Source organism: Trachemys scripta, chromosome 9 (genome assembly GCF_013100865.1).
Source record: "Trachemys scripta elegans isolate TJP31775 chromosome 9, CAS_Tse_1.0, whole genome shotgun sequence".
Lineage (NCBI taxonomy): Eukaryota > Metazoa > Chordata > Testudines > Emydidae > Trachemys > Trachemys scripta.
In genome coordinates, this window is record NC_048306.1 from 42,604,229 (window position 1) to 42,617,963 (window position 13,735).

A 13,735-nucleotide genomic window follows, 5' to 3' on the forward strand; every position below is an offset into this window, starting at 1 on the left:
CTAGGCTGCCTTTACCTTTGATGCATGTCATGTATCAGATAGTGACTGGTTACAGAGCTTCCACCCCAGAGAGATACTTGAAGATGTACCCTCTTTAAGAGACTTTAATGCACTGCCAGTTAGGGCGGTTCTGTGCTCAGATAAGGTATATGATACACTGCCGGGTGTCCAAATAGTCTGTGGGACACTGATTTTATTTGGCTAATCGGGAGTTCTGCTAATCAAGACAGTAGGAGCCACTCAGCCATAGGGTGGCCTTTCCCGCAGTCCTGGCTAGGAGTCTCTGCTCTACCCTACTCATTCATTCCCGTGACAGCAGGACTGCAGAGGACTCCCTCCCCGCAGAGCCAGTGGCACCTGATCCCTGTCAGCACAAGGTGAAAAGGGAAGTTGTGCTTCTGGTGCGGCAGAGGAAAGACCCCTGGCCAGGACTCTGCTCTGCCCATCAGGACTGCAGGCTTCCCTGCACCTTGTACCTGCAGGGATCTGGTGTCATCTATCCTGCAGCAGCACAGGAAACCTCTCTAGCTCTACTGTTACACAGTTCTGCTCACTCACTTCCATGACAGCAGGGCTGCAGAGGGCTCCCTGTGCTGCTGGAGGAGCCATTCAGCAGCAGGGTGGTCTCCCCCTGGCTGGGGGCTTGTCCTTCTCCTCCTCCTTGCAGTCCTGGCTGGGGTCTCTCTGTTACCTGAACCTCTGCATTAGCCAAATCCCTTCCTTGCTCCCTCTCTGCCATGAAATGCATGCTGCAGAGGGCATGTATCATGTGTCTCCCTTCCTTGCCCCCCGATGAGATCCACACTGCAGATAGGGCTGCCAACTTTCTCATTGCACAAAACTTGCCCCATCTTCTGCCCTGCCCCTTCTGAGGCCCCACCCCCCACTCACTCCAGCCCCTCCCTCTGTCACTCACTCTCTCCCACCCTCACTCACTTTCACTGGGCTGGGGTAGGGGGTTGGAGTGTGGGAGGGGGTGAGGGCTCCAGCTGGGAGTGTGGGCTCTGGGATGGGGCCAGAAATGAGGGGTTCAGGGTACAGGAGGGGATGAGGGCTCCGGGCTGGGGCTCGGTTTGAAGGGTTGGGGGTGCAGAAGGGGGCTCTGGGCTGAGACCAAGGGGTTTGGAGTGAGGGAGTGGGTTCAGGGCTCGGGCAGGGGGTTGGCGTGTGGGAGGGGGTGTGGGGTGCAGGCTCTGGGAGGGAGTTTGGGTGCAGGAGGGAACTCAGGGCTGGGGCAGGGGGTTGGGATGCAGGAGGGGTGTGGGGTGTGGGCTCAGGGAGGGAGTTAGAGTGCGGGAGGGTGTTCCGACCTGGGGCAGGGGGTTGGGATGCGGATGGGCATGTGGCGTCTGGGAGGGAGTTAGGGTGTGGGAGGCAGGGCCGCCCAGGGGCGGGGGCAAGTGGGGCAATTTGCCCAAGGCCCCACAGGGGCCCCACGAGCCCTGGCCCGGCGGCGGTCCGGGTCTTCGGTGGCATTTCGGTGGCGGGGGGCCCTTCAGTTGCTCCAGGTCTTCGGCGGCATTTTGGCGGCGGGTCCTTCAGTGCTGCCAAAGACGTGGAGTGACTGAAGGGCCCCCCGCTGCCGAAATGCCGCCGAAGACCCGAACCACCGCCGGGTGAATACAAGCGCCGCAGCTCCCCCACTTTGCCCCAGGCCCCCTGAATCCTCTGGGCAGCCCTGGTGGGAGGGGGTTCTGACCTGGGGCAGGAGGGTCGGGGTGCAGGTTGGAGTGCGGGGTCTGGGAGGGAGTTAGGGTGCGGGAGGGGATTCCAACATGGGGCAGGGGATTCGGGGTGCAGACTCCGGCTGGGTGGCGCTTACCTCAGGCGGCTCCCAGTCAATGGCCCATCAGGGCTAAGGCAGGCTGCCTGCCTGCCTGCCCTGGCTCCGCATTGCTCCCGGAAGTGGCCCGCATGTCCAGCCCCTAAGTGGAGGCACCGCCCCTGCAGCTCCCATTGGCCATGATTCCCGGACATGCCAGCTGCTGCTGGGAGCCGCCTCAGCCCCACTGCGCCGCCAACCAGACTTTTAGCAGTTCAGTTAGTGGTGCTGACTGGATCCGCCAGGGTCCCTTTTCGACCGGGCATTCTGACTGAAAACCGGACACCTGGCAACCCTAGCTGCAGAGGGTATGCTTTGCATGTCTCCCTTCCTTGCACCTCTCCCCTAGGGTTGCCAACTTTCTAATCGCACAAAACCGAACACCCCTGCCCTGCAGCCCTGCCCCGCCCCTTCTCTGAGGCCCTGCGCCCTCTCGCTCCATCCCCCTCCCTCTCAGAAGAGGGCTGGTTTGCGGGAGGGGGAGGGGTGAGAGCTCCAGCTGGGGGTGTGGACTCTGGGGTGGGGCCAGTATGCGGGGTTTGGAGTGAAGGAAGGGGCTCTGGGCTGAGGCGGGAGAGGGTGCGGGGGGGGGGTGAGGGCTCTGGCTGGGGGGGTGGGCTCTGGGGTGGAGCTGGTTATGAGGGGTTTGGGGTGTAGGAGGGGGTGAGAGAGGGGATTGGGGTGTGAGAGAGGATTCAGGGTGCAGGGTCCAGGGTCACTTACCACATCTCCTGGGAAGCAGCCACCAGGTCCCTGCAGCCCCTAGAAGCATGGGTGGCCAAGGAGGCTCCGCGCGCTGCCCCCACCCCAAGGGCTGGCTCCGCAACTCCTATTGGCTGGGAACGGTGACCAATGGGAGCTGAGAGAGTGGCCAGGGAGACTCCGCGCACTGCCCTTGCACCCGCAGGCGCCGCCCCCGCAGCTCCCATTGGTCGTGGTTCCTGGCCAATGGGAGCGGTGGACCCAGCCCTCAGGGCGGGGGCAGCACACGGGGCCACCCTGGCTGACCATGCATCTAGGGGCTGCAGGGGGCACGTATTGCTGTCTCACATGCCTCGCATGCCGCAGGACAGAAGGGATTTGGATAACGCAAATGTCCTAATAAGAGGGTTTCAGATACATGGCACTATACCGTATCATGCATGGTGCTACCTAGTGGCTAACCATTCTAATAGTTCAACATTCCATTCCAGTCGAGGCCCAGCACGCAGCCCTCAAATGCTGTGGCTGCTTTGCAGCTGGCACGGTTGTGCTGATGTGTAAGCCTTGGCACTTGGCAGAGGTGCACAAAACTGCTTTTTTCTACTCTATGGAGTCCGGATGTGTTTTGCCATTTGTCCTGCTGTGTTGTGTTTATCAGGGATTCGCCCAGAGCTGCAGCAGGGGGTAAGGTCTGCCCCCAGTCGCCTCCTTTTGCATGAGATGGTTGCTAGCTCAGCTATCCCCTCCAGCTTTGAGCTGTCTCTGCAGAAGGCTGTAAGGTGACAAGTTTGCTGGATTTCGGTTTCAGTTTCCTATTGAATCTATTTTGAGGCTGACGTTTCTATTTGTGCCTGGGAGTAGAGAGTGCAAACATGCAAATACAGAACACAAAGCACTCTGCTCAGCCACCGCAATCTGGGCAGCCTCTCCTAGCACAACCCCCCTCGCACACTGCAGGCCTGTCATCAAAGCAATAGCGCACAACCTCAACTGCATGGAACAGACATGGGAATAGCTGCACTCAGCAGCAACAGCAGCTTTATTGAACCTATGCACTTAGGAACAAGGCTCCCTGCTCTCATTGCCAAGAGATACTAATTCTTTGCTCTGACACAGCACTTTTCATCTGTAGATCTCAAAGCGATTTACAAAGCAGGTCAGCATCCTTATCCCCCTTTTACAGATGGGGAAACTGAAGCACAGCGGGGTGCAGTAACATGCCCAAGATCACCTAGCAGGCTGGTGGTAGAGCTGGTACTAGAACTCAGCTGTACCGTGTACTCATTTGGTGCCTTATCCACTAGGCCACACTGCTTCCCTTGTGTTATAGCAGGGCGCCAGCTGGGCTGTTGCTAAGGCTGAGCATGGCTTCCTGTTTAAAGGTGGGCTCTACATGCTCTAAAATCCACATGCTGACTTGGATTGGCTTGAAATTTGTTATGCCTCATGGTAGGGGCAGATTAAGATCCACGTTTGGGTTTATTTGAACAAAAGGTTCCTGTGTTATATCCCCTCCAAAACCAGCATTTTACAAAATCATCTTGTTCTTCTACCATTTTTTGCACACCCCTGGGGCTCAAACAAGGGCTCAGTGCTTCCCCAAATTGATCTTGGTCAAAAGGATTTCTCTCTGCCTGGCACCCACTGCCCCTTTGGGGAAGTGATAGAGAAAGTCACTAAGTGTAAAATTTGTACCCTGAGGTGCCAAACTGCTGCACCTACAAGTGGAATGCACCTGTGGGCATTGAATTGAGAGGCACCCACGCGTGTTTGAGCCCTGGCCTTGGCAGCTCTCAGGGAATGGGTGTGGGGCACCTTGCTCTCTGCCTGCACTCTGCAGGGGGTCTGGGGGGAGCCTGGTCCTGAGATGAAAATGTCTGGTTTAAGAGTGCAGAGTGCACTGCAATTCCCCTGCAGACTCTGCTATAACTTCAGCAGTAGTGTCAAGGAAATTAGCACTGATTAATAGAGGGAAGACGAACGACTGTAGTAAGCAGTTAGGGTAAAGAAATCATGTTTCCTGAATATTGGGATTGGTTTGTGATGCACTGCCCCCTGCATGAGCTGCTCAGAACAAGTTCCAATTCTTATCACCCTATTTCATAGAAATATAGAATATTAGGGTTGGAAGAGACCTCAGGAGGTCATCTAGTCCAATCTCCTGCTCAAAGCAGGACCAACACCAACTAAAACATCCCAGCTAGGGCTTTGTCAAAACCTCTAAGGATGGAGATTCCACCACCTCCCTAGGTAACCCATTCCAGTGCTTCACCACCCTAATATCCAACCTAGACCTCCTGTACTGCAACTTGAGATCATTGCTTCTTGTTCTGTCATCTGCCACCACTGAGAACAGCCTAGCTCCATCCTCTTTGGAAACCCCCTTCAGGTAGTTGAAGGCTGCTATCAAATCCCCCCTCATTCTTCTCTTCTGGAGACTAAATAACCCCAGTTACCTCAGCCTCTCCTCGTAAGTCATGTGCCCCATCCCCCTAATAATGTCCGTTGCCCTCCGCTAGACTCTCTCCAATTTGTCCACATCCCTTCTGTAGTGGGGGGGACCAAAACTGGACGCAAACTTCAGGCGTGGCCTAACCAGTGCCGAATAGAAGGGAATAATTACTTCCCTCGATCTGCTGGCAATGCTCCTACTAATACAGCCCAATATGCCATAGGCCTTCTTGGCAACAAGGGCACACTGCTGACTCATATCCAGCTTCTCGTCCACTGTAATCCCAGGTCCTTTTCTGCAGAACTGCTGCTTAGCCAGTCAGTCCCCAGCCTGTAGCGGTGCATGGTATTCTTTCTTCCTAAGTGCAGGACTCTGCACTTGTCCTTGTTGAACCTCATCAGATTTCTTTTGGCCCAATCTAGGTCACCCTGGATCCTATACCTACCCTCCAGCATATCTACCTCTCCCCCCAGCTTAGTGTCATCTGCGAACTTGCTGAGGGTGAAATCCATCCCATCATCCAGATCATTAATAAAGATGTTGAACAAAATTGGCCCCAGGACTGACCTCTGGGGTACTTTGCTTGATACCGTCTGCCAACTAGACATCGTACCGTTGACCACTACCTGTTGAGCCCGACAATCTAGCCAACTTTCTATCCACTTTATAGTCCGTTCATCCAATCCATACTTCTTTAACTTGCTGGCAAAAATACTGTGGGAGACTGTATCAAAAGCTTTGCTAAAGTCAAGATATATCACATCCACCACTTTCCCCATATCCACAGAGCCAGTTATCTCATCATAGAAGGCAATCAGGTTGGTCAGGCATGAATTGCCCTTGCTGAATCCATGTTGACTATTTCTGATCACCTTCCTCTCCTCCAAGTGCTTCAAAATGGATTCCTTGGGGACCTGCTCCATGATTTTGCCGGGGACTGAAGTGAAGCTGATCGGTCTGTAGTTCCCCGGGTTCTCTTTCTTCCCTTTTTAAAATATGGGCACTATATTTGCCTTTTTTCCAATCGTCCAGAACCTCTCCCGATCGCCACGAATTTTCAAAGATAATGGGCAATGGCTCTGCAATCACACCAGCCAACTCCCTCAGCACCCTTGGATGCATTAGATCTGGACCCATGGACTTGTGCACGTCCAGCTTTTCTAAATAATCCTTAACCTGTTCTTTCACCACTGAGGGCTGCTCACCTCCTCCCCATACTGTGTTGCCCAGTGCAGCAGTCTGGGAGCTGACCTTGTCTGTGAAGACCAAGGCAAAAAAAGCATTGAGTGCTTCAGCTTTTTCCACATCATGTGTCACTAGGTTGCCTCCCCCATTCAGTAAGGGTCCCACACTTTCCCTGACCTTCTACCATACCTGTAGAAACTCTTCTTGTTACCCCTCACATCTCTTGCTAGCTGCAACTCCAATTGTGCCTTGTCCTTCCTGATTACACCCCTGCATGCTCTAGCAATATTTTTATACTCCTCCCTAGTCATCTGTCCAAATTTCCACTTCTTGTAACGTTCCATTTTGAGTTTAAGCTCACCAAAGATTTCACTGTTAAGCCAAGCTGGTCGCCTGCCATATTTGCTGTTCTTTCTGCACATCGGTATTTGTTCCTGCACCCTCAATAAGGCTTCTTTAAAATACTTCTTTCCCCCCTCATATTAGCCTCCCAGGGGATTCTGCTCCTCAGTTCCCTAAGGTAGCCTAAGTCTGCTTTTTTGAAGTCCAGGGTCCGTATTTTGCTACTCTCCTTTCTTCCTTTTGTCAGGATCCTGAACTCAACCATCTCATGGTCTCTGCTGCCTAGGTTGCCACCCACTTCTACTTCCCCTAACAATTCTTCCTTGTTTGTGAGCAGCAGGTCAAGAAGAGCATGGCCCCTAGTTGGTTCCTCCAGCACTTGTACCAGGAAGTTGGTGCAAAGCTGGGGAATATTGGGGGTCAGAGCAGTGAGGGAAATGTGGAGGTTGGGAAAAAGGCCTGGAGATTGCGAGGACAGGGAGGCCTGGGGAGTGTAGGGGCGAGGAGCATGTGGGGGAGTGGGGCCTGGGGAGTGAAGCCTGGGGAATGTAGGGGCAGGGAATGTGTGGGGGAGTGGAGCCTGGGAGTGCAGGGGCGGGGAGCATGGGGGGCAGTGGGGCCTGGGCAGTGCAGGGTCAGGGAGTGTGTGCAGGAAGTGGAGGCATGGGGATGGCGGGGAGGGGGTGGCCTGGGAATTGCGGGGGCGGGGAGTGTGGGGGGGGGGTGAAGGCCTGGGGACGGCAGGGAAGGGGAGGCCTGGGAATTTCGGGGTGGGGAGTGTGTGGGGAGAGGGGGGCCTGGGTAGGGTTGCCAACCCTCCAGGATTGGCCTGGAGTCTCCCGGAATTGGCATTGATCTCCTGGTGACTATTGAAAGCAATCTGGAAGATTTTAAGAAATGACATTATGTCATGTTGGGGGGAAATTTCTCCTGGAATAGCTTCAGTCAGAGTTGGCAATCCTAGGCCTGGGAATTGCAGGGTCGGGGAGCATGTGGGGGAGTGGGGCTTGGGGATGGCGAGAAGGGAGAGGCCTGGGAATTGCAGGGGTGGGGCGTGTGTGGGGCAGGTGGAGGCCTGGGGATGGCGGGAAGGGGGAGGCCTGGGGAATATGGGGGCAGGGAGCGTGTGAGGGAATGGGGCCTGGGGAGTGTGGAGGCAGTGGGAGGGAGTGTGTGAGGGTGGGGGGGCCTGGGGAATACATGGGTGGGGAGCGTGCAGGGGCCTGGGGAGTGTGGGAGCAGGGAGTGTGGGAGGGGTGGGGGAGGCCTAGGGATAGCAGGAGTGGGGCCTGGGGAGTGTGGGGTAGGGAGTGTGCGGGGGTGGGGGAGGCCTGGGGATGGCAGGGAGCATGCGGGGTAGTGGGGCCTTGGGAGTGTGGGGACAGGGAGTGTGTGGGGGGTGGGAGGCCTGGGGAATATAGGGGTGGGGAACGTGTGGGGGAGTGGGGCCTGGGGACTATGGCGTGGGGAGCCCTGGGGAGCTGACAAGCTGCTCCCTCTGGCTGGCTCCCGCACAGCAGAGCAATAATGTCTCTTTCTCTCTCTAGCAGGCCCTGGCCTGTGGTGACATTGCTCAGCATGCGGCGGTAGCCGAAGGGATCCCTCATTCAGATCCCTGGGCTGGGCCAGCTGTGCGGGGCAGCCTTTCCCTGCAATCCCTATGAAGCTGAGGACACCTGCAGTCCTGTCACACCGGCTCCCCCAGGGCAAAGGCACCACTTCTCCCTCCATCTCTCCTGCTGGTGCCTGTCTCTGATGCTGGGCCATGTCGCTAGCTGCCCACCCCACTGATCTGGGGCTTGAATTTGCCAGCAGCAGCTTGGAGGAGATACACCAGGTAGGGTCCAGGGGTGGATGCATGCGCTCCACTCCCATTCCTATGCTGTCTGCAGTGGTGACTAGCCTCACTGGTGTGTCTGTCTGGGGGCAGGAGGATGCTATGAAATGTGCAAGGGGGAGCCAGTCCTAAATCCCTGCCAGGGGAGGTAGTTTGATCAAACCCTAACCCTGCTGGTGCTGTTAGCAGGGGAAATGAGGGCCAGGGTTCCTCCTTGAGAGTCCAGTGGGAATCAGCCAGCTGAGTTTGACTCTGAGCTTGGGTGCTCTGGGGCTGAGTCCTATAGCGGGATCTTGCCTTAGTGCCAGGGGGTAGTGTTTGGCAGGGAATGTCAATTGTACAATAATTGTACAATAACTTGTCCCAGCTGGAGTTCTAAGCATCCCAGAGCCCTTTCTCTTGGCTCAGGGGCGCATTTATTTTTCTCCCAATGGGCCTTGTGGGCAGGAGTGAGAAAATCTAAGACAGAAGAATGGCTCCAACCAAATACATGGAGGCTATAGGAAAGAATTAAAGAAGAGTTCAGCGTGAATAAGCTAGCAGTAAAAAAGCTATTCTGCAGCAAAACTATACAGCAAAACAAAGATGAGGAAGTTGATAGATCATCCAGAAGAGACAAGAGAGTGGATGGCTACCAAAGTAAGAGAAGATGAGGAATTGTACAAGAGAGGGGATTCCTAATATCTGAACAACTGTTCTCAAACTGTTGTAGCTTTGTGAAGCCCGAGATGAGAGAGGTCCACAGAGGAAGGACCGAGCATTTCATGTCCAGGCTGTGCTCAGTCAGCCAGAACTACTAATACACATTGTGAGTTGTGAAGAAACAGTGGACTTACCCATCCCATTAGGAGTAATTGCTTTTGAAAAAACAAGTAAGGCCATAAGTCAACTGAAGAGGGGTAAAACCCCAAGCTGTGGTAAGATACATGGTGAAATGTTAAGTGCTGGAAAGGAAGTCATGGTGAATTACATGTGCAGGCTGTATAGCATGGGTTGGGAAAAGGAGACCTGTCCTAAAGATAGGAGAAGAGGTGTCACCTGTAAAAATCCCTAAAAAGGGTACCCAGCCTTTTTCTAATAAGTGGAGCAGGGTGACATTTCTCCCTGTGCCTGGAAAAGTGTTTTGCATGATAATTTTGAATAGGATGAAAATTGCTGTTGACAAAGTACGCAGGAATGAACAGGCTGGATTTTGATCCAAAAGGTTCTGTTCAGATCTGGTTTTCACCTCCAGGGGAGCTTACAATACCATCAGAAGAAGGTTTTTACTTCATTGTTTTCACAAAATCATTTGACAGTGTCCACAGAAAAGCCCTCTGGAAGATCCCAAGATACTATGGAATTCCAGCAAAAATTGCAAATTGATAAAAGATTTGTATGACGAGTCTGCATGGTGGAGACACAGAACGGTTTAAAATTGTTATTGATGTAAGGCAAGGCTGTGTACTCTCTCCACTTCTCTTCTGCATTGTCTTAGACTTTGTAATGAGATGAGTGATGGAGAGACAGGAGATAAACTGTGGATCCTAGAGTTTGCAGATGACTTAGTCATATGGATACCAATGTGGATGGAACACAAAGACTCTTTATGAGCATAAATGTAAAAGCTGCCAGTCAGTATTTGTATCAGTATGCAGGAGACCAAGATTATGGGGATAGCAGAGAATGCTGATGATATTGACACATGTATGACTGATGGAGAAGAGTATGAAAGAGTTGATGACTTTGGTTAACTTGTAAGTACAATATCTGCTAATGGCCAGGCCATTAAAGGAGTGAAGGCAAGAACTGACAAAGCCAGAGAATCATTTTCTCATGTTTTAAACATCTGGAAGAGTAGGAAGATACATTTACACAGTGAAGGCAATGCTATTAGAGAGACAAGGTGTGGGAGTTCATATCCTTTATTGGACCAACTTCTGTTGGTGAGAGAGCCAAGCTTGTCTCTCTGGGACCAACACAGCTAGGCAGGTGTAAGCCACCTGGGCTGGGCAGGTGTCGCCTGTTACAGCAAAGACCCAGCTATGGTATATGGGGAGGGGAGGTGGCGGAAGCAGGCCAAGCACTCCTGGGGGCTGACAGCTGCTGCAGGCTGGAGCCAAGGGGCTGGGAGCTGTAGACAGACTTAGGCCTGGTCTATACTACCCGCCTGAATCGGCGGGTAGAAATCGACCTCTCGGGGATCGATTTATCGCGTCCCGTCGGGACGCGACAATCGATCCCCGAATCGGCGCTCTAACTCCACCAGCGGAGGTGGTAGTAAGCGCCGCCGACAAAAAGCGGCAGAAGTCGATTTTGCCGCCGTCCTCACAACGGGGTAAGTCGGCTGTAATACGTCGAATTCAGCTACGCTATTCACGTAGCTGAATTTGCGTATCTTAAATCGACTCCCCGCTGTAGTGTAGATGTACCCTCAGACTGAGCCAGGCGTAGCAGGAGGGAGCACTGCACTCTCCACCAGTGGTTGCCTGCAACTCTGCAGCCCCTGTTCCAGGATGCTTCTTTAGGAGACACAGTGCTGCCCTCCAGTGGCGTGTACCCACATCTCCCTTGCTCTGGCCAGTTTCTGCTCTCAGCTGTGGTGTGGCCAGCCAGCCTGTGAGGCCCTTACTCTGCATTCAGAGCAGTGCTACTGGGTGCCAGAGCAGGCCCTGTTCCTGCATCTCTGGAAAGGGTCAGGACTGCTCTCGCAGTGACCCAACAGGAGCATGTCATGCAGCAGCCAATCCAAGCGCTGGCAGTCTGGAATTTGTCCCCAGTTAGGCATTGCTAGGAGTGTGTGGGGTGCCTTACTGTGGGGTAGGGCTGCCATGATAGCTACACAGCCCAGCCATGCACGCAGAGGTGAGGATGGGGGTTCTGTGCAGCCAGGCAGCAGAGCTGCTGCGGGGTGGGAGCTGTGCAGTGGCTTGGGGTTCCTTGTCCCTCCTTCCAACCCAGAGAATGACTGTCTGTTGCATGGAGTGTGATGCGTTTCAGGGAGGGCTGCCTGCCCCTGGAGAGGCGTGTTTGGAATGTATGGGTGTCGCACTCTGTACCTCAAAGCAAAACCCTGGAACCCCCATATTAACCACTGTCATGTAACTGTGATATGTTTTATACAAAGCATGCCATGTAAGATATCCTAGGAAAGGTCATGATCTGCTGAAACCCGTTGTTCTGTCCAAATATCTCTCGTTAGTGTGTATGAAGCTATGAGATTTTGCTGTATGGTTGTTACTAAAATGTGTTATAAGTTTGCTAGTGATATACAAAGGATCCCCTCCCAGGAGGGTGCTCAACTACCATTAATCAACAAGGGAGTGTAATCAAGGGATTTACAATTCAATGAGGGCTGCCCAAGCACCACACAATGGGGGACTACTCAACTCTATGACTCAGTTGCACAAGACCACACCCTGGGGATTGCCCAGCCCAGTGACTCAGCAAAGCCCACCAGGACATGTCTGCGCAAGTCTTCTAGGCACATGGACTGAGGATAAAATTAGGGAACAGCGGCGGCATGCCTTGGTCTTTCTCCTCCCTCACCTATGCTGGAAGCAACAGGAATGCTGAGAAGACAAAAAACTTTAATTGAGGAGACTGGTCCAGGCTTAAGGGAGGCCTGTGTATTAAGAACTGTAACATCCAGTGGGATGAGAAAATTGCTTGATCCAAATACTGCCTAGTGTAATAAGGTTTAAGATTTAGATTGTGTGCTTATCTTTTATTTTCATTGGTAACTATCTCTGACCCTCTTATGCGTACCACTTATAATCACTTAAAATCTATCTTTCCGTAGTTAATAAATCTGGTTTATATTTTACCTAAAACAGTTTGGTTTGGTTGAAGTGCTTGGGAAATCTCAGCTCAGGTTACAAAGGCTGGTGCATGACCTCTCCACACTGAGGGAGGGGCAGACCCGGTAATAAATTTGCACTGATCAGGCTTTTGACCAGGGCAAGATGGTACAGCTCTGGGGTGCAAGGCTGGGGTGCTGGGGGGGAATTTGCTGGTGGCTTTCTCTGTGTGATTCGTGAGTGGCTCAGGGAGCATTCGTGCAATCCAGCTGGGCGTGGGGCTCCCTCTGCTCTTGTGCTGAATGATAACAGCACCTGGAGGGGGTTTGCTGCTTGTCACTAGCAAAGCATTGGGAGAGACAGCCCAGGCTGGAGAGTTAAGGGGGCACAGCGGTCCCACAGTTCCAGGTTGCACCTGAGGCATCCCATCACACTGGCTGGCCCTGAGATCTTGGGGGAGGAGGGAGGTGCTAAGCATGCTGGGGAATGGTCTCAAGCTTCACTTTCTATGATGTATGTCTGTCCCCCTGCAGCTCGATGACCCACTAGCCTTTCCTGCCTCACTGGAGGAGCAGTTTCCCTGCACTGACCTACTGTATGTGTATTCGGGGCTGGAATTGGATGAGGTGCCCAGTGGCATCATGGCAGATGGGCTGCTGGACAAGCACGAGCCGCAGGTTGTTGGGGACAGTGTCACAGTGCCAGGTGGGTCACACGGGAGTAAGGGGGAGGAGGGTGTTTCATCCATTGCAGATCCCCTAAAACTCCAAAAGCTAGGCCTTTGCTGAGACCCAGCAGAGCTGAGCTCAGGGATCTCCCCTGGTGTGCGGAGCCAGTCTAGCTCCAGCCCTGCATATGATGCTGCAGCTAGCAAGCTGCATGTTTATGCACCACCATCTCTACTGGCAGGGGCAGTGACATGGCTCCAGGCTTGATGGGGTCAAGGAAACTTTGTGTAGAACTGCCTGCCAGAGTTTGCATGGAGCCTGCACCGAGAGGGGGAATGGCTCCATCATCCCAATGGAAACAATAGGTGCTGCTGGGGGCTGGGCTCTTTGGAAAGCCTGGCAACAGCTAGGTGCCACAGGGTGGTCCCGTTCCCCCCTGAAGTGAGGGGGGGCTGACACAGGCTGTTTCTCTGCAGGTGACGCTGAGCAGCCATTACCCCCCATTGCAGCTGGCGAGAGCCTGCTCTGGGTGGAGTCACCCAACAACATCTTGGATGAGAAGCGCCTGCGTGAGTCGCCTTTGCTGGGCAGTGGACCTCCCCTCTTAGGTTGTGGTGGGGACAGAGCTGGGGGCCCTCCCCTCTTACAAGGCAGGACAAGAGCCCTTCCCCTCTCATGGGAAGGAGCAACTGGGGGCCCTCCCCTCTCACAGGCAGTACAAGGGCCCATGCCCTCTCACAGGGTGGTGGCTGGGGGCCTTCCCCTCTCACAGGGGGTCTCTTGAGCATCAGGGCGAGATGGCTCTCCCCTCCCGTGGGCGGGGTAGGAGGGTTGGAGGGTGCTCACACCTAGATAGGGTCTATGTGTAGGTTAGAGGCCTTCTTTCAGGGTGGCTGCATCTTGGTAGGCAGGGGAGTTGCTGGCATGGCCCAGCCTGAGTGAGGATCC

General features: G+C 53.9%; 1 protein-coding gene across 4 annotated transcripts in view; it reads left to right on the plus strand.

The window, feature by feature from the left end:
• The window catches only part of ELF4 (E74 like ETS transcription factor 4), a 37,876-nt gene that overhangs the window by 19,392 nt on the left and 4,749 nt on the right, over positions 1-13,735 (plus strand). For 2 of the 4 annotated variants that reach the window (XM_034782371.1, XM_034782374.1), the window contains 3 exons: positions 8,051-8,340; positions 12,653-12,824; positions 13,264-13,356. In XM_034782371.1, the coding sequence (XP_034638262.1) occupies positions 8,269-8,340; positions 12,653-12,824; positions 13,264-13,356 (337 nt within the window). In that variant the 5' untranslated portion in view covers positions 8,051-8,268. The remainder of the gene's footprint in view (positions 1-8,050; positions 8,341-12,652; positions 12,825-13,263; positions 13,357-13,735) is intronic. The other 2 variants (XM_034782375.1, XM_034782376.1) reach the window with 1 other exon arrangement.